Source organism: Sesamum indicum, linkage group LG5 (assembly GCF_026168435.1).
Source record: "Sesamum indicum cultivar Baizhima isolate 11 linkage group LG5, ASM2616843v1, whole genome shotgun sequence".
NCBI lineage: Eukaryota > Viridiplantae > Streptophyta > Magnoliopsida > Lamiales > Pedaliaceae > Sesamum > Sesamum indicum.
The window spans coordinates 13,093,423-13,114,890 of record NC_142661.1 but is presented as its reverse complement, the minus strand read 5'-3'; the positions used below and the strand labels follow the sequence as shown (position 1 = coordinate 13,114,890).

The window sequence follows — 21,468 nt, the reverse complement described above, 5'->3', positions numbered from 1 at the left end:
AATTACCCTTGTGCCCTGGGATAGGGTAGTGAGTGATAGATACATAACACACACATTCACAACACTTGTCCACATTATTTTTTATATCAAACATTTCAAGTTTCAATTAACGAAGTGAAGCCCACATTCTTGAAGTACATAACACTCTCCTTCGTTTTCCTACCACAATGTTGGAAAATTCAAGTGCACATTAGTTTTTGCTAAACTTTAACCAATTACATTTGACAAGTAGAATACATTTTTATTACTTGATTAATGTACGTATAACTTAGAAAAAATGACCGATCACATCAAAAATTAATATATTATATTAATAACTGTATAATTGATTCGACAAAATCGACCTTATTTGAATAAAAGATTTCCCACAATGACTTGCAAACTACATTTAGAGATCTGGTCATTGGATATTTTATAAACTTTTCAAAACATCAATTTTTATAAGTAATTGAGTAGTTTTTTGGAAAAATTAGCTCATAAGATCTAAAAATAAGATGTTATGAGCTTATAAGCTCTCCTAACGAAAGTAAGGAGGTATCAACTTATTTTAAAATTTTAATAGACTCCTTCAATTTAAAAAATATTAATTACAAATTGTCGTTACTAACATCGTATAAGTTCATAATCTTATTCTATTTAAGAACTTTTTTTTTAAAATAATATTTAACATCTTATAATATATATGTAATTATACTTATAAATATTATTAAATAAACTGACGAAACACCCATCGTCGTCTAAAGTGGAGCCCACATTCTCCAAGGACATAACTTGTGCATTGTTTCCCTACTACAACGACATGCAAACATCCATTAAATCATTAAATTGAATTTTCTCAAGAATTCCAAGTAATTATTGGCACTTCCGGGACAAGACAATTCAATTTTGTAGACAAAGGAGAGAACCCCCAAAGAATACAAGTCCAAAAAGCATTTAATGTCATCCCATATTGCTCATGAACTAACATATACATGGGACCCTTATGCTTTTATACACATGTTGTCTTAATTCTTTATGCATATCTATATATATATATATATATAGGCATTTAAGTTGTGTAATTCTAAGAGGAATAAGCAGATCAAACTCAAAGAAGATCGTCCACATTCCATCAATTTCTGTCTATTCACTTGTTGTCTGATCATAGAATTCTTGTTCTTCTGTCCGAAACAAGCAATTCCATCATCATGAGGTCTCATTGGATGCTGACGTCTCTGCTACTTCTATCAGTTCTTGTTCCTGAAGCTCAAGGTACGTATACATATATACATATATGTTAGAATAAAGCTTTTGAGAATACCAATGAATCGAATCTTTTATTACAAATATTAAGAATAATACAAGAACTGTCATTGTATTGATAATTTTGCTGATCTCGTGAAGGTATGCGCTTGAGAAAGGATCCATCTCCATTAGATAATAAACAGCAGAAAATCAATGTAAGTGTATATAACTTAATTTACTTGACAACACACACACAACACACACTGGTTTGAGTTAGATTTGATGGGATGTTTGAGATAAATTATCTTTGCCTGGATTAAACAGGAATTTCTTCAAAGGAGAATTACAAGTGGTGATGGAGTTGAAGAAGGGTTTCTGTGCAAAGGGAAGCATTGTTCAGGTAAATAAACCAAGTGAAAATTATTTAAATTAAATTAAATCAAATTCCCCAAAGGAATCCAGATTAGTTCTTGATTCTTGATTTGGGGTAAAGGGTTCAAGAATCAATTCTAGCCATTCAATTTTTGTAGCATTCTCCGATCTTCAATAGTATTACTTTCTTTAATTGATGTGTGATGGATACCATACTATCCCAATGTTGTTTTATTTCCTTTTTATTTATTTTTTTTATTTTTTTTGTTTTTTTTAATTGGGAGATAGAAAGAGAAAGACAGATATATATTTGTCTCGGACTAAATGTATTTTTTAGTCCTATAATTATATTTATTTGTTATTTTAGCTCTTTATTTTATGAAGACTACAAAATAGTTCTCTATCTTTTTTAATTTCTTGATTTAAATACAAATTAACCAAAAAATTCTAAAATGGCCTAGAAAGTGGCTCATGCAATATTTCATGTACAATCCCAATTTTTGATCGAGATGTGCCACTTTCCGACTTATTTTATATTTTTTAGCCAAATCTGTACTTAAAAATCAAAAAATTAAAATAAATATAGGACTATTTTGCAATCCTAACAAAATAAAAGATTAAAATACCAAAGGGGTATAACTACATGACTAAAAATATACATTCAAGTCTATTTGTTTGTGTTTTCGAGGATTTTGATGTGTTTTGTATTAGTGTAAGGAAAATAAAAATAATTTAAAATACAGATATAGACAGACATTTAGGTTGTTTTTCAATGTTTTTTTCAAATATTATTGAAGAAGCGAAAAACAAACAACTTTTCTGCATATATATTAAAAAATCCCACATCACATATTATCTCAATAATCATATATTTATAATTATATGTCTGTGTGCAGGAAGGATTAGAAAACTAATTATGGCCTCTATTTCCACCACTCCCACCACTGCAAAGGTTGGTACCAAATTACAACTTTTACATAATTTCAAAACATAAACAACGTTTTTGTACTAAAAAAAAAACATAAACAACGATTTTTAGCTTATGTTTCAAGTTTTGAACTCACCCTTCTTGTTTTCTTACATGATATTCGTGTACAGAATGACAAAGATAAGGCTCATACGAAGACGGAGGGTTTTTCAGCCAATAAAAAATTAGCGAAGAAAGACAAACATCTCTCTCGAAATTTGTCGGCTGTAACCGAGCAACGACAACCCGACCCGGACAACTATCCAGATACTTTGGACATAGCTGGGATGGACTATTCTCAGGCAAGAAGAAAACCTCCCATACACAATTGAGAAATATTTGATGAAATCTATGTATTAAAAGGAGGGGTTGAACATGTAAAGCTTGTTGGGACAGCAAAAACATAAGGCTGTCGAATTTCCTTTTTTTTTTTTTGTTTTTTTTTAGGTTTCGAGACTAGCTCGGAAGATTTTTTACATAGGATAAGGTGTTTTTTTTCTTTTTTCTTTGGAGGATATACAATATGATGTTCATAGAATTTAGGTTATTATTATGATACAAATACTTTTAAATAAAATAAATGGTATAATTTTTATTTATATACATGACGTGTATATATTAAATAAAATAAAAAATACAATAATATTTTAAATAGAACTAATCCGACATTAACGTACTATTAGTAATAAATCATGAAAAGTATGCTCCATATGTAAGCATATATTGAATTTTGAAAAAAGTTTTGGAATATTAATGAAATCACGTCCTAATTTATACTGAGGATATTGATGATCTGAAACCTGGTTGGAGCTCTCTAGAGTAACTTAGTTTAGAGATGGCTCGACCTCTTCGTGTCCTCACTGGATGAGTAATTATACTTGATGCTCATAATTTTTATAAAATTATAAGTATATTTTTTTTTAGATTAATTGTAATTACAAGTATGTTTGAGTAAAAAAAAAATTTTTGTCACGTTAGAAAATGCCATTTTTGTTTTTGGTACTACAATTGTTGCGAATGTCGATTTTGGTATAACTTTTTATAATTATTTTTTATTTCTACAATTTATTTCGAATATAAATAGTTATAATTTAAAAATTAATTTATTATTTAATAAAAAGCTATCTAATACTTTTATTCAAAAAATAAATTTTACTTTTTATAATTTGTGTTCAAATATTAATATACCAAATAATAATTTAATTTTAAAAATAGTAAGATAGATCCTAGAAATTATCTGATATAAAAATAATTATAATTTTAGAACTATTGATTATATATTAAAATAAATTTTTCTAACATTTTCATTTTTGTAAAAAATAAAAAAAAGTTCTTATTGTTTGTGACCAAAGTTGGTCAAAATATTTTTTCTATTTTAATGGTACCAAAGAAGTACGTGATTTTTTTTTTTTTTTTTGGACTATTAAACAGGACTTTTGAAGTCAAAGTCACATAAGCCGATAGACACATAAGGAACCTGTGATGGGGAGTAATCTTGAAAAAATTTTAAGTATTGCTCAACCAACTCTAGATGGAAAATTGATAATTGTGTTGATCTTGATGTTTGTGAATTGTTTGGTCAAAGTTATGAGGAGTCTGGTGAGACATGTGATGCTGATATTAGATCCTTGTTTGAAGAAAAAGAAAAAGTGAACATTATTGTTGAAAATTGCAATGAAATTAAGCAGTTTGGGATCGATGATGTTACTCAACCAATTAATAACAAAATTTGATTCTTGAGAATGAGATGGCAGAATACGAGATTCTATTGGGATGAATAAATATGGTGAGGAAGGTGGACTAAATGATGAGGCAGAAGGGGTTCAAGAGGACGAAAAGAAGAGGGTCGATGAGAACAACCTATTTGAAAAGGTGCATGGAAATGAAGAGGGTTTCTATCGTGAAAATAGGTTTGATCTTTTGGGTAATACGGAGAAAGACTCTATTATTGATGGAGTGGAGGAAGAACATCTTCAAAAAATAATTTTCGAAGATACGCACATTTAGGGAAAACATAAGAGAAACTCTTCCTTTGGAGAGGATGATGCAATGACTTCTCGCTTTAACAGAAGAGGGGCTCCGTCAAGTAAGAGACAAAACTCCACCTTTCATAAGATGCAAACACGAAGTTCACTAAGGTCCTGTTCCAACTCCACTCCTCAAGACGATGACTTTAATGAGTAGAATTTTGGTGCATCGAAAGTCCTTTTTGATCTTGCAGCAACAGTTTTTGGGCAAGTCCTACGTAATTCAAGCTGCTTTCCCTGGCTTATAAGCTTTCGACGACTATGTTGGGCTGGTTAAAGATGGAGTTGGTCTTTCTTTAGAACTTTTTTTGAATTTCACGATGATGCAAGTTTCACCAAGGCTTTTTTGGAATCCACCCTGAGTTGTAATTATTTTTTACTTTTTAGCATTCCTTAGGCTTGAAATCTTGTAAAGGGAGTAATACTTCCCATTTCCATGTTTTGAAAATGTGTTGTACTTCTCCAACTTATGCTTAGTTATTGAGATGGGAGGGGACCCCAAAAAGTCCCCCTACCCAGCCAGGATATTTTTTGGCAAAAACAATATCACATGAGTCAATAAGAGTTAAGGACTGTTAATGGACATGGCATCTGTCGTTAACTTGGGACCAAAAAAGCGTATTCTGTGTGTTGGTACCGAAAGCGACACTTGCCATAATTGTGGTGCCAAAAATAAAAATAATATTTTTTAACGGGACCAAAAAAAGATTTTTCCCAAGTATATCCCTATTTATTAGTGGTGAAATTTTTACACAAACACCTTCTAATGTATGTTATACTAACACCAGTCAGGGATTGTACTTATAATTTTACTAAGGAGATAAGGTGTTTGTATGGTAATTATACTTAATTTTAGAGAGTGTTAATATTATAATTTACCATTTTTAAGTATTCATCCATCAACAAATCAAATTAATCGCGACTTATACCTGCACGCTTTCAAATTTGAGAATTGGAGAAAATCAAAAGAGAATACTCTATAAGTGAGATCAGATATTCCTTTCAAGTTTTTATGAAATTAAAACAAAATTTCGTACTTGTTCGCATTTTGCTGTTTCCTTATTTTGTAAGCACAAACTTTTCCTTACAACTATGACCTAATCTGCAAAATTATAGGAAAAAATATATTTTTAATCATGTAATTATAGGGGAGTGACACTTTCGATTCACTCTCCATTTTAAATTTGTAATTAAGGACTATAATAAAAAGTATTTAAATATATTTCATCCAAGTATCACTAGAGCCACATCAGTAAAAATGGCTAAAAAATTAAAAATCCTCAGGGTCACATGTTTTGCACGTGCTAATTTATGGGAAATTTAGTATCTTTTAGTGGCATTTGGACTACATGTGCTTACTTTTTTTTGAGTTAATTGCATTTAGGCCCCTTCTGAAAATGTAAAATTATATATTTTTTCCAAAGAATACTTGAATTTACACTTACACCCCGTGGAAAATTCTCCGTTTACACCTGACCCCGTGTAATTAACCCTTTTTCAATTACATTATTCAATTGCAAATCTAAAATCAGAGAGGACCAAAAGTGTCACCCCCAAGTTAGATTTAATTACCCACATCTTTTGAAAAACTATAAAATACATCCTTTAAAATTGTAATTAATTCATATGGAGACAATCTCCAGACAAAATCTTACAAAAACACCCTTCAAAAATTATATATATCGGCACCCCTCCAAAAATATGTTTATAATTTTGTATCGAGCAAGACTTAAATATTTGAGTAACTAAACATGACTTAAAAAATATCGATGTAATTTATTTTTATTTTTATTGAGAGAAAGTCGGTATTTTTATTTCCAAGAAAATGAATAAACATTCTATCAGTTCAGACAGAAAAATGTGAAAGAAACAACAGCACATGTCTGGTAAGCGTATTTGCTCCATCACTGATTCCTCGCAGCCAATTTTCAGCAGCCTTCGTTCTACTAATTATCCTTCTGTTTGATCAAATATATATCAATAATCATGTCGAAACCATGCTTTATTATTTTAAAATATTAAAAAAAATTAAACTTTTTCATCTCCTTATCACAAACAAACACCTGTTAATTACATCTGACGTAGGTCGCGCGAAATCAGGATCAGATCGAGGGGTCGGATTGCAATGTTGGGTCGCTAAATCCTTCTTTCGAACTACCTGTTAGTGGATCCTGAGAACAAAACAAACGTGAGATTAGTTGAGTAGCCCTCGGCGATGGCCCTCCGATGCTTAAGTTAGAAAAGTAGGGTCGAAAAGATAAAAATGAGATCGAACGAGATCAAAAAATGGCGGTAAAGATCAGATAAAACGTAATTTGAATAATCATAAATGAGGCTATTTATAGCCATACGGTACCGTTTAGGAGAGCAACACGTCTCTCCATTGAGATGCTGCCACGTCATAACAATTCTAGGGCCCTCATTCATTTCCTGGTCAAAAATGGTCAAAATAGTCAACTGTGAGGATATAAATACTTTAAAATAGCATGAGTATTTAAGTAATTTAATAATTTTCCTCATCAACATCAAATTCAAACCAATCATTTAATAATTAATTTTCTTTCATCACTTGGTGGTGATATATAATTCATTTTCCGGGAAAAAAAAAGGTAAACAATAATAACATATTTATTCATCGGGTGCATCCAAAAATTTAATAACTAACAACTCGTTTAAAAGAGATATCTAAGTAGACCAATTTTTTTTTATCAAAATTTATATAATGATATTAAATTCATAAAAATATTTAAATTATTATGATAATGATTGCAAATTAAATACATATAATAAGTACAATATTTAATTCTTATAACTATTACTCCAACTTGAGGGGTGGGTTAAAATTTACGAGTAACAAATTTTTCGGTTTCTTACTAACATATTCATTTCTTGAAAATTGAAACTTACATTTATATAATCATAAATTTCAAAAAAGACAAATCATGATCAATTTTTATATCTAAGCTTACTTATTTGGCCTGAGAGATTTAAATAAAAGGTTACCGAATAAAATACTGAACAATTAATTTAAAATATTGAATAATTGGCACATTTTTTTAGGTGCTATCTCTAAAAAACCCGAAAAAATAATTTAGAAAAACTAAAATTTATTTTATCTAATAAATAAAAGGGTTAATTACATTTTTTCATTCGAATTATGACCGTTTTTATACTTTGGCATCTAAACGTTTTTTTTCTGTCAATCTACCATCTCAACTTTATAACATTTTGGACTTTGCTATTTATAACTATTTTTTAACCAAGTTCTTTTTCCAAAAAAACATTGCATACAATAAACATGTGACATTTAAGGGTTATCTGGTGTGATATTTTTTATATATGTACAAATGTAATGCATTTCCAACATACTAATCAATTAAAAAATGGTCTGACAAAATGCAGATTTCACAAAGTTGAGATGGTAAATTGATCAAAAAAAATAATGATAAAGTATAAAAATGAGTATAATTCGGATAGCAAAATATAATTTACCAAATTACAAATTTATGAAAAGAAACAAACAAGTTGGTCTAAAATTGAAATATATAAATTAAAAATCAGTAACAGAAAACATAAAAGCAAGAAAAATTTTGGAAATATTATAACTTGGTGTTGAGGAAACTACAAGATCGAGCAAACTTTTTTCTTCACTACGTGGGAACTATGAATTTTAACTAGTAGAGAGAGACTAAAAGTAATAAATTAATATCTTGATTCTAGAAATTATTTTAAATATATTATTGGGAATTTTGATTATTATCTTTTTATGATGAACAAGACAAGTTTAAATCTATAACTTAATAGGGTAATATTCCTAGACTGAGGCCAAGCCCTATCGTCCGCTAGGGCTCGACGGGGCTTTCCTTCGCCCTTGGCTATAACCTTCTCATAATACATCTCATAGTATTATAAAGTAGGGTTAATTGTAATTAATAGGCTCTTCTAAAAATATAAAATTATATTTTTTTTAAAAAAAATTACTCTTGCACCCTTTTTAAGAATTCTTCGTTTACAATTGTACCCTTTTGTATCAACAAAATATATATATATAAACTTCTAATTGTAGTCACTATTTCATACAAATTATTGATAATATGTCTAGTTTTTAAAATGAGCATTTTTCATACAAATCATAACGAAAGGAGTATAATTATAAACAAAAAATATTCAAATAAAATGCAAATATTTTTCAAATGGAATCTAATTCTAATCAACCCAATAAAATAACATGTAAGTGGATCCAATTTTAGGATACAAAATTGTTGCCATTAAAGGTCAAGTTTCTGCACCACCTGCATGTATTAATGCGATGAGGTAGAACACATGATCTGAGAGAGTTAGAAGTGTATATATATACATACATACGTATTTAATGTGAGGATTTGGTGTATCTTTGAATGGGTATGTCTTGTCTTTGTATTACATGATAAGAACTCCGATGGAGGCTGTGGGTTTTGATTTTAGACAACCATGTTCGTATCGTTTCCAGACATTGAAATTTAATGCAGCCTATCCTGACATGTGGGGGTTCACTGCTCCAACAATTGGGTCAAATTCAGATGTGACCCAACATCACAGCACGGTGCACCGCTAAACGTGATGCTCTATTTGTTGATGTCAAATGGGTAATTTTGTCTCCACTTTTGATGTTATATCATTCAATATATTTAATCTCAAAGACTGATTTAGTATATTAAAATTTTTAACTTAATGAAAATGTTTAACGAAAATAAATAACAAGAAACTATGAGAGAAGTAAACCATATACTTACGTTCGTGGAATTGAAACTGACAACCTTTTGTTTGTGAGAAACACCTTTGTTGGGTAATTACATCGCTTGTGTCTATAATTGATGTGTACGGGGGTCCACTAACACCACAATGATCGAGGATCTTCGTGAAAGTCATAAGATTAAAGGGGGGCTAACCTAAAAAATAGATATTAGGGTTCCAATGTTTAAGTTAGTAACTGAAAGAAATGAACTAAAATGAGAAATCTTGAAATACGTAAGATATGTTGAGATAGTTGAAGTGGCGTGTTTGAATATAAAAATGAAAGTTGCAATAAACTTGTAAAGTGTAGAGAATGAGCAAGAAACTCATAGCCTTGTTGTTTCTCGAGAGTAAAAGTGTGCTGAGGCTGCAGCGTTGGGAACCTGGAATGGCGTTACGAAAGCACAAGCACACACAGGTGCCCATTTGGATTAAGCTCGGACACTTATCAATGGAGTTTTGGACAGATGAGGGGCTCATTGTAGTAGCCAGTGGCATTGGTTGACCACTATACTAAGATGCTATTACAAAGGCATGCACGAGACTGGATTTCTCTCGTGTATGTATCATGCTAGATATCTCGTCCCATCTCCTGGTCATATTGTTCTAATGATGCCAACAAGAGAAGGTAGTGAACGACCATATCGTGTAGATGTGGAATATGAATTGGTTCCACCCAAGTGCAATACATGTACCAGTCTGGGTCATAAAATGGAGGCATGCCCGAACTCCAAACCTCCTACTAAACCATCGGTTGCGGTATATGTTCAACGAAAAAAAGAGGAACCTAGGCGCTCAGAGGTGGTTAACTCTGATGAACCACCTCAACCTCAATAAGAGGCCAGTCAGCCACGGTCTTTGACGGATAAGGGTAAGGAATTGGTCCTATTTAACTCGTTTGATCTTCTATGCACTGATATTGATGATACAGAGTGTTCCACATGGGGTCCTAAGCGATGTAGCCCCCATACCATGGTGACGTGATGAATATGGCTCTTTGGAATGTACGTGGTCTGAATAGACGGGACTACCAACTAGCGGTTATTGGCCTAGTTGCGAATTCAGGTTACATTTTTTGAGTCTCATTGAAACACGTGTTCACACTAATAATACTACTCGTGTGCAATTAGCTATGCTACCTAGATGGAAGTGGTTTGTGGATAAGCAAGCTCAGACAATTGCATTTGGATTGCTTGGGATGATAATTTCATGGAAGTTTCTATTGTGGATGTGGGGGTTCAATATGTGAACTGTCGAGTGAGTGTACGGTCATTGCATGAGACCATTTATGTCTTTGTGGCCTATGGTGTTAACAACACTAACACCTGACATGTATTATGGCAGTGTACGGTCATTGCATGAGGCCATTTATGTCACTGTGGCCTATGGTGCTAACGACATTAACACCCGACGTGAATTATGGAATGCGCTGTGACTATTGGCGGTTCAGTATGTTGATGAATGTTAGCTTGTGGCTGGGGATTTTAATGTTGTCCGTGATCTTAGTGAGGTTTGTGGTGTTTCTGGGGATATTCGTTTGGCCATTGAGGAGTTTAATGAGTATATCACGGATACAGGCCTTCTCTCCTTTCCCATGCAGGGGGAGCGGCTTATTTGGCATAATTGCAATACTGATGCACGAAGCTTATGGAAGTGACTAGACCAGATGCTCTTGAATGATCAGTGGATTGAGCAGTGGCCACATTCGTTCTACTATTGCCTTTCACCTCGGACGTCTGATCATTCACCTCTCGTTATGCTAGGAGATACTCAACAGCACTTTAGAGGTATGTTCCAATTTGATAATTACCTTGCGCTCTCACCAGATTTTATTCCTAATGTAGAGAGTGTCTGGAGGCACCATATTGTTGGAATAAGGGGATCTGTCACTCAATGTCAAGCTCGCCAAGGAGTTCCTTGCTACTGCTCAAAGGTTGGTGAGCATGGATAGACATAATGGTCTTTACTATTGCTTGAACACTGTTGCTGGTTGGTCTCGCCAAAGCCACGAGACTTGAGCAAGTCATGCTGCAACAAGGGACCAAACTTCAATGGCTCAAAGGAGGGGATTAATATTCTCGGGTGTTCTTTCGCAAAATAGCACACGACGAGTCACCAAATGTATTTTTCAAATTAATAATGTGCAGGGGCACACGTACATGAATCAAGAGGAGGTGGTTCAGGAATTTATCTCTTATTATCAAACTCTCCTAGGAGGGGAACGATGCACCAAACACATGGATATAGGCTATCTCCGTCTGTGGGCAAGATATCTGGTTATTGAGGAGGATGGCCGCGAACTCACCAAGCTGGTAACCCCTGATGAAGTTAAAATGTCATCTTTGATATTGCGGAGGATAAGGCACTGGGCCCTGATGGTTATTTTTCAGGATTCTACAAAGCGGCATGGTCAATTGTAGGCAAGGAAATTACTCAGGCGATCCTTCAGTTCTTTGCCATGGGGAGACTCTTAGGGCAAGTGAATACTACGCTACTTGCTCTCATCCCCAAGGTACACAACTCCACTCTTGTTGTTGATTTTCGTCCGATTTCGTGCTGTAATATTCTCTACAAGGCTATCACAAAAATACTCGTACAACGACTAAGCAATGTGCTGGATAAGATTATTAGCCCATTCCAAAGTGCGTTTATCCCTGGTCGCTCTATTGGGGACAATATTCTGCTAGCCCAGAAACTATTCACCGGTTATAATCAGAAGCGGATTCCACCAAGGTGTGCTTTGAAGGTAGATCTGCCTAAGGCATGTGATATTGTTGAATAGGATTTTCTAACAGTCGTGCTCTGGATGTTTGGATTTTCGCCCCTCTTTATCTAGTGGATTGATGAGTTTCTCACTACCACGGCTTTTTCAGTGTTACTTAATGGTCAGCCACATGGGTTCTTTGCGGGAGCAAAAGGCTTGCGGCAGGGTGATCCACTGTCCTCTTATTAGTCATGGAGGTATTGAACTTGATCCTTAACCAATTAATTGAGCAGGACTTGCGATTCACATACCACTGGAAATGTGAATCATTACGACTATTTCAGTTGGGCTTTGCAAATGACCTTCTATTGCTTTGCAAAGTGGATGTGCCATCTGTTGGTGTATTTAAGCAGGGATTGGACCACTTTGCTACGTTATCTGGCCTTTGAGTTAGTGAGCAGAAGAGTCACCTAATTATTTCCCGATCGGTGCAAAGGTATCGGGAGCAACTACTTGATGTACTTGCATTCAAAGAAGAACACCTACCAATGAAATATTTGGGAGTACCACTGAAAGCGTCATGCTTGACAATTGCCGGCTGTCATCCTATGCTGCTGAAAATTGAGAAGCGTATCAACGGTTGGGAGGGCATAGCTTTGTCATATGATGGGCGATTCCAGATCATCAAATCTGTTCTTACGACGTTGAGTGTTTATTGGGTTTTTGCATTCATACTCCCCAAGGGCATACAAGAAGTTTAAAAATGTCTCCGAGATTTTCTATGGAAGGGAACGACCACTAGTGGCTACGCTAAGGTTGCTTGGGCGGATGTATGTCGGCTAGTTCTTAAAGGGGGGCAAGGACTTCGGGATGTTGCCACTCTTAACCGTGCATTGATATGCAAACGATTGTATGATCTTATTCAATGTGATCGGACTTCCATATGGGCGGAATAGATTCGTCGTGTTCAGTTAAGTGAGAATTTTCCATATGGACAGTTGCTGAACGTGGGGGTTCATGGGGTTGGAGCAAGCTTTTTCGCCTCCGTCTTTTTCTAAAACCTCTTATCGAGTATCAGATTAGTGATGGTGCTTCATTCTCTCTATGGCATGATCCATGGCATAGCTTGGGCCCACTTATTTTGTTATTCCGAGGGGGCCTACCCTTACTAATACACTGCCTAGCGCTACTCTTAACTCGGTCATCGTGGATGGGCAATGGTGTTGGCCGATCATCACTACATCCAGGAGGAGTGTGGAGATTCTACATCAGCTACCAGTCGTGCATGGTGGCTCAGACCAAATTTTGTGGCGTGCTGGTGTCGGTCCGTGAACTGTATCTTCATTGGTTCGCATTTTATCCCCACCAAGGCCCACAGTAGGATGGTCTTCAATACTCTTAGGACCCTTCAAAATTCCAAGACACACCTTTGTGCTTTGGTTGGTTATCCTCGACAGGTTGTCCACATTGGACAAGTCGTGGCTTTCTCACTTGGGCACCTCCCTCTATCTTGTGTGATGATGACTCTCTGGAAACGCAGCCACCTATTCTTTCGATGTCGCTATTCCCGGCACTACTTGGCAGAGATTCGGCATCATATGTGGGTTCCTTGGCCTAACTGTTCTTGGTCTAAAGATATTACATGGGCATCAACAAGATGGAGAGGAAAACATGTTATTAATGCAGCCTACAGAGCATTACTTGCTTCTCTGGTCTATCAAATTTGGATGGAGAGATATCAACGTTGATTTGAGAACGTGCGTCGTGATGCACACACTCTTTCTAATACTATTCTTGATGATGTTAGACAGCGGATTAATAGTGTTGAACTACCATTTTCTGTTAGCTTATGTGGTCTATATTGCTTATGGCAGATTCCTTGGCCTCTTGGTGGTGAAGCTTCATAATGATTCATGATTGTACTGTACTCTTATACTTTTTTCCTATTTAATGAAATTTACATTTACTAAAAAAAAAGTGTGTTGACTGCAATTGATTAAAAGTTAGCTTTTGAATGCAAAAAGACCTTTATTTATAGAGAAATAGAGCGAGATTCATGAATTAGTTGTTGGAAATAATAACCAAGGCAATGTTTTGAAAAACGAGAATCACAATTTGAATAGAATCAAGTTTTACGATTTTGTAAGATTAAACAGTTTAGAACACAAATACGAAAGACAGTTAGATATGTTATTTACAAAAATGGAAATGTATACTTATCTGATAAGAATTATATCGTAACAATTCTTATTCAACAAATCACATACTTAAAATCTACTTGCCTTGAAGAAATTAAATACCCCATTCCAAGTTATGTACCAAGTACAGTGTCACTTTCTTTTAGGATAAGATAAAATCAGAATTTCAACTTCTACACTCTGTTGAAACTCACCTCAAATAGTCCTCAATCGCCAAAATACTTTAGCAAAAACCTGAAACCCAAATTGGAAGAGAGGGAGAGAAAACTTTTGTTGTGTTGTTATGGGATAAATATCACTTTTGGTACCTCAAGTATACCACTTATCCAGATTTTGTCCCTCATGTTTCCTCCTTATCAAATTTAGTCCCTCAAATTTAAAAGTTCCATCAACTTTGGTCCTTCCATTAATAAACATTTGTTAGGTTTAACGGATTTGTTAAAAAAAAAACATAAATGGGCTACCAAGGAATCAAACCACACATTCTCCTTAACAAATTAGCGGCCTCACTACTACACTGAACTTATTTTTAGTTATTTTGCTAAACAAAATATTACTTAGATAGTAAATTAGAAAATTATTAAAAAAATCTCAAAAAGCATACTCAAAAATCTCAAAATCAATGATTCTAATAACCATATCAAATTCAAATAAATTCTTATATACCTAACAAATCAAGATAACGCAAACACCAAATAAAGTCATAAATTATGATATATAAAAATACATAATATATATATATATATATATAATTCATAAATAAATAGATAAAATCATGTCATCAAATACATAGAAACAATGTCGAAAATATTTTAAACATCAATTAAAACATAATTCAAAATTGGTTCCATCACAACAAGGATATTTATTAACTTTTTTCTTTCTTTCATTATTTCCATTTCCTCTTAACTCACAATTTGCATGGCTGCTAAGGTTCATGAAAAAAAAAAAATAATTCCTTTGAATTGTTTCAAAGATTTGTGGTTAATTCATCCTCTGTGGGAGACATTCACCATGATAAGTAACATTTGGGTTACTAAAATGCCAAGAAAGAGATTTGGTGGAGTGGTATTTGATGAGGAGGAAACATGAGGGATCAAATCTGAATAAGTGGCATACTTGAGGGACCAAAAGTGATACTTACTTTGCTGTTGTGATACCAACCTTAAACAACATTAGTGTTGTGGTTTAAAACTACCAGAAATGTTTGTAATATTTCAGCAGTTACAAATGTGTAATCAATAACGGCTAGAAATGTTTCTTCTATTACAACATGTTTGAAATTTGAAAAATATTTTTGTTCCAAAAAGATATATACTAAAGCTGACATATTCGCCCTACCTCCCACGCCTAGAACAAGGCTCAACAGGTAGACAACGGCATGTGTGTGGGGTTTCCCCAAGTTCACTCATATCTCTAATATCACTTCAAACACTAGTTGAACTTTGAACGTAATATAAGGAAATTCTTTTTCCAAAGATTTTCCTATGTTGGACATGTGATAGTTACTTCTAACTCTTACAAGCCCAACTCTATATATCCTTATCCAAGCTCAACTACATTCCTCATTTTTTCTATATGAGACAAATGCACATCGACCTATAATTTGTGGATCAACCATGCAGTTGACATCCACCTTATTAGATTAATTTGTTGTTTTAGATTAGCATTTTACAACTAATTACAATAATCCACCATAAATCCATAGATTTTGGATTTTACTCAATCTATTGTAACTTGTTTTTTTAATAGTGATACCTTTCGGTTTGAATTATTATCTAAGTCATCTGACTTCGACTACAAACGGGACAAATGGAACTAAGCATAGAATTTGAGCCCGCGGCTGCGACAGCATTAGTCAATGACAACAAGCTATTGGTGATGTGTCGATCTTTAGAGTGACACTATAAGCTGAGTGCCCTGATCCTATTTCATGAATGCTTTCAAGAAAACTCATTCCTTAGTTGCAGCCAAGCAACTACATTCACTTAGTTGGGCATCTCTAGGGATGCCTGCTTGTTTCTCGTCTAAAAGACTCGACCTCTTCAAAGTTGAACTCTTACAATAGTAACAGTTTACAGCACCTTCCAAAATTCAGGGAATAGACGCCAAATACAAAGTATCAGTTTAAATTTAGGTGCTCTGATATACCCTACGACTTTTAATACTAACCTTCTTCATGGGTTCTCCATTTAGAAGATTGGGTTGCTATCTTGGATACACCACTGTTGGCTTCTTAGCCATCCCAAATCTGAGGTTTTGCACTCAAGACCTATCAAGTCCTTTCGTCAAAAGATCAGCCACATTGTTTTTTGTTCCCAAAAAATAAATTCCTATTACTTTGTCCGACACCAACTCCCTTATAGATCTGAGTTTAACTTGGATGTGTCTTTTGGTTGAACTTACGGTTCTTTGTCTTTGCAATTCTAGTTTGACTATTACAATGTATTGCAATAGGTGGAAGAGGTTGGTTTACAATGGGAAGTTGTACCAATAACCCGTACAACCATTCTACCTTTGTCCCTTTGTTGTCCAACGCACATAATCTCGGCTTCAAAAGTAAATCGTGTTATCAAAGTTCATTTTTCATATTTCCAGAAAAAATTGTCTCCACCTAGGGTAAATACATATCCTATTCACCCTTGCTACCAAAATTTGGGTTATCCAGCTAACATCACTATACCCTCAAGAATAGCAGGATCCTGCCATAATGTATGGTTAATGATGTTGTGCCCTTAAACTACTTAAGTACCCTATCCAAAGCTTGCCAATGAGTTCTATCAGGACAATAGTATATCTAGCAAGCTTTGAGATTGAAAAAGATATATCTAGTCTCAAGCCATTTGCTAAATACTGCAAACTTTCAATGATTTGTGAATACCTTAGCTGAGAAATCGACACACCACTTTCATTCTTGAAAAGAGCTACCGAATTGTCTTTGCAGTTCTACAATCTTTATAGCCAAAATTTTCAATAATCTTCTCAACATAATGAGATCAAGAAATTGCTATTCCATCAGTTGACCGAATCAATTTGATGATTATATTTTCCTCACCCATATCCTTCATCTCAAACTTATTTTTCAAAAATGAATTGGTTTCAATGATTAGTTCTGAGTTACATTCTATTAACAAAATCCCACCTACGTACTGGCAAAGAATTATACGATTTTCTCTTTTAACTTTACAATAAATACACTTGTCATTCTCATTAACGTTGAAGCCAGAAAATAAAATAATTTTATCAAAATTTTCATACCATTGTTGTGGAGCTTGTTTTAGTCTATGAAACGACTTAATAAGTTTATAAACTTTTGGCTTATTTCCATGAGCTGCAAATTCCTCCAAGTGATCTATGTATATTTCCTCTCGAGTTCACTGTACAAGGATTCAATTTTAACATCCATTTGATGAATTGGGAGGTTATACATCGAAGCAAGTGCAATAAGCACCCAGACAGTAGTCAAGCAAGCTACTAGGGAATGGTTATTAAAATAATATACTCTCTCCTTTTGTTTAAAACCCTTAGCCACCAATCTGACTTTAAACTTGTCTATGGTCCCATCATAGTTTAATTTATTTTTTAATATCCACTTACAACCTATAGTATTACATCCTGAAGAGAGATCGGTCAATTTCCATATCCCATTAGAGATTATGGAATCCATCTCACTTTTGATAGTTACTTTCCACTAGTTGCCTTCAAACGAAGTCATTGCATCTTTGAAGGTGACAAGATCGTCCTAGATATTATAAGTGACAAAGTCACTTTCAAAATCCTTAACGATTCTAGCTCGTTTACTTCGTCTAGGTTCGTTTAACTTTTTACAAGTTTGACCCGAACTACTAAGACCAACTCCTACATTTGTCATTTTTTCGACATGATCAGGAATTGAAGCGGAGGTTAGTGACAAATCTAAAGAAACACTTTAAGGTATTTCCGATTTTATCATAAACACTTCCTCTAAGAACGTATCATCATGGAATTCCACTATTGTGTTAACCTCTATACCCAGAATTCTTTATTTAATAACTAAAAAGTGTAGCTTGTTTCTATATAGCCAAGAACAAAGCACTAACAGTCTTAGGGCCTAACTTCTTTTTAATGTATTTAGGGACTAGGACTTTTGAAAGGCACCTGCACAAGTGAAAGTATTTTATGCATGGTTTCCAATCTTTTCATAATTCGAAAGGAGTACTCGTATTGTATTTCAGAGGGACTTTATTCAAAATATAACAAGTTGATTCAAAGCCTCTCACCCACAAATACTTGGGTAACCCCGAGGTGATTAACATATTGTTGATCATGTCCTTAAATATTCTATTCTTCAGTTTTTGCTATTCCATTTGAGGATGGTGAATACGAGGCGTTTCTTCATGAATAATCTAAAACTCTGGCAATATTCACTAGATTCACTTGATTTATATTCTCCTTCCCTATCGCCTTTAGTCTTTTAAGTTTCTTACCAAATTTGGTTTCTACTTAATTTTTAAACAAAATGAATTTTTCCTAGGATCCATCTTTGTTTATAATGAGGTAGGCACAACAATATCTACTGCAGTCATCTATAAAGGTGATAAAATATCTATTATGATCCCTAGTTATAACTCCATTGAACTCACAAATATTTGGGTGAAATAATTCAAGTATTTCTAAGTGATGCAATTTTCTTACTTGTCTGGCTTCCACACATACAAGATATTTGTGTCCTCATTCAATATTATAACTAGGTATTAAATTGAGGTTCATCATACATTTAACTAAACCTAGATTTAAATGACCTAATCTATTTTGTCATATAGAAGATGATTCAATATTCAACGAAATAAAACCAGAAACTTGAATTTTATAATTATCAACATGAATTTTAAAAAGGTCATCAACTAAATAGCCTACACCAAATTGCAAAATTAAAACTTTATTAAACTTGAAGTTAAGCAAAAAACTCTCACTAACTAACACAGAACCACTATCGATGTTCCTCCTAATAGTGAAGACATTGTTCACCCTTTTCAGAGATAGAACACGCCCTAAAAGAAACTTCATTCCATTCTTCCTATCCAAAGTACTCAGCAGTACTGGGGTTGCCCATGCTCACTATTCTTCCATTGATTTATCAACACAAACGTACATATTAGCTCTGGTGTCTATCAACTAATCAAACGGCTCATAAATTGTTAGGATTTCTAGTTGTATAGAGGCATACCCTTTAGTTGCTCCTAAGATGCTAGCATCTTGAAATCCTGCCATGAAAATATTGATAGTTGCCTGCCCAATTGTAGCCTTTTTAAAAAGACAATTCTTGGCCTAATATCAAACCTGTCCACAGTTCTAGTATGGTTTGTTTGCTCTTGGTTTCTTTGTTTTAACGGTCCTGCCTTTACCGATTTTTTGTTATTCTTATTTACATGATTCACTTTTTCTCCCCATCAATTAAATTAACCCGAGGTTCGTACTCTTTACAGCCATGTTATGTGTTTGATTCAAGTGTTCCTCTTCAATACTAATTGCTATCATAAAATCATCTAGAGATGACTTTCCTTTCTAATATTTTAGTGTCATCCCCAAATTTTCAAAGACTAAAATTTGTCAACTATTGACACGATCAGAAACTTCTTAGGAAGCTTCATGTTAGCATTAGGTAAAGCATGTTCCAAGTTAATTATCTCATGAGTCTGTTCAGTTACAGATTTTCCTCGAACATCTGATACTTCAAGAACTTGCGAACAGAATACTTCTCGAGCCATTGCTCTTCAATATTATATTTCTTGTCCAACTCATCGAATAAATATTTGCAATGTATGAGTCCAAATAATAGACATCAAAGAAGTATTTGACAATGCTAACAAATTAGCTCCTCGTCCTATTTGATCACGCTTAGTCCACTGCGCAATCTTACCAGTTTTGGGATAGTGTCGGTTGGTTCAGGTTTTGTAACTTGAATTATCGTCAAAAGCCCTTTCATCGTCAATTAAATCTTCATTCATTGTTGCCAACTTTGAAAAACTAGCCTAAAAACTTATACAAAAGACCTGATAAGTCTACTTTTAGCGTAACCACAAAGGAAATAGAAACAACATAGGGACATTATCGGCCATTTTAATTTTCAAGACACTCAAAAGTTTACAAAATCAAGTTTAAATATCCAAAATAGATTTGAAAAACTATTATGATATTAATAGATTTTATTTTTCAAAACAGTCTAATTTTTTCAAGATTGAAAATAATAGCTAAGGCAATGTCCTGAAAAATGAGAATCGCAATTTGAATAAAACTAAATTTTACAGTTTTGTAAGATTAAACAATTTGCGAAGCAAATAAACCGTTTCGAACACAAATACGAAGCACAATTAGATATGTTGTTTACAGAAATGGAATTGTGAACTTATCCAATAAGAATTGTATCGTAATAATCCTTGTTCAACTAAATCACAGATTTAAAATCTCCTTACCTTGAAGAAATTAGACACCCCTTTCCAAATTGTGCACCGAGTGCAACATTACTTCTTCCAGGATAACATGGTTTCAAAATTTCAACTTATACACTCTGCTAAAACTCACCTCAAATAACACTTAGTCGTTGATACTTAATAAAAACCTGAAACTATAATTGGAAGAAAGGGGAAGAAAATTTTTGTTGTGTTGTTGGGTTGGTGTTCATCTTTTGAAATGAATAAATAAGCTCTATTTATAGGGCTCAAGGAGACAGTGGTATTGAAGAGCATTAATGATGTGACTTGTAACTACCAAAAATTTTTGTAACGTTTTTACAATTACAAATGTGTAATCAGTAATGACTAGACATTTTGGCAGTTATAAATAAACTGTCAAAAACATTTATGTTGTTACAACACATTTGAATTTTAAAATTCAAATATTTTTGCTGCAAAAAGATATATACTGAGACATTGGCCCTAACACCTAGAGCCAGGCCGAGCCATTGGTAGGCGGCGTGCATGTGGAGTTTCTACAAGTTCACTCACATCTCTAATATCACTTCAAACACAAATTGAACTTTGAACTTTATATAAGAAACTTCTTTCTCCAAAGATTTTCCTATGTCAGACATGTGAGAGTTAGTTCTAACTTTCACAAACCCTAACTCTATATATCATTATCAAAGATCAACTGCAACCTTCATTTTTCGAATGTAGATGATGTATATGTTGGTATTACACCTTTTATTCATAAGGGCAAACAAAT

General features: G+C 33.8%; 1 protein-coding gene across 1 annotated transcript; it reads left to right on the top strand.

Moving 5' to 3' along the window:
- Positions 1-1,053: 1,053 nt before the first annotated feature.
- On the top strand, positions 1,054-3,151 carry LOC105162266 (uncharacterized). The gene is made up of 5 exons (XM_011080261.3): positions 1,054-1,251; positions 1,384-1,439; positions 1,549-1,624; positions 2,493-2,548; positions 2,695-3,151. Exons 1-5 carry the CDS (start codon positions 1,188-1,190, stop codon positions 2,893-2,895), a joined length of 453 nt encoding a protein of 150 aa, XP_011078563.2. The 5' UTR covers positions 1,054-1,187; the 3' UTR covers positions 2,896-3,151.
- The last annotated feature ends 18,317 nt before the right edge of the window (positions 3,152-21,468 follow it).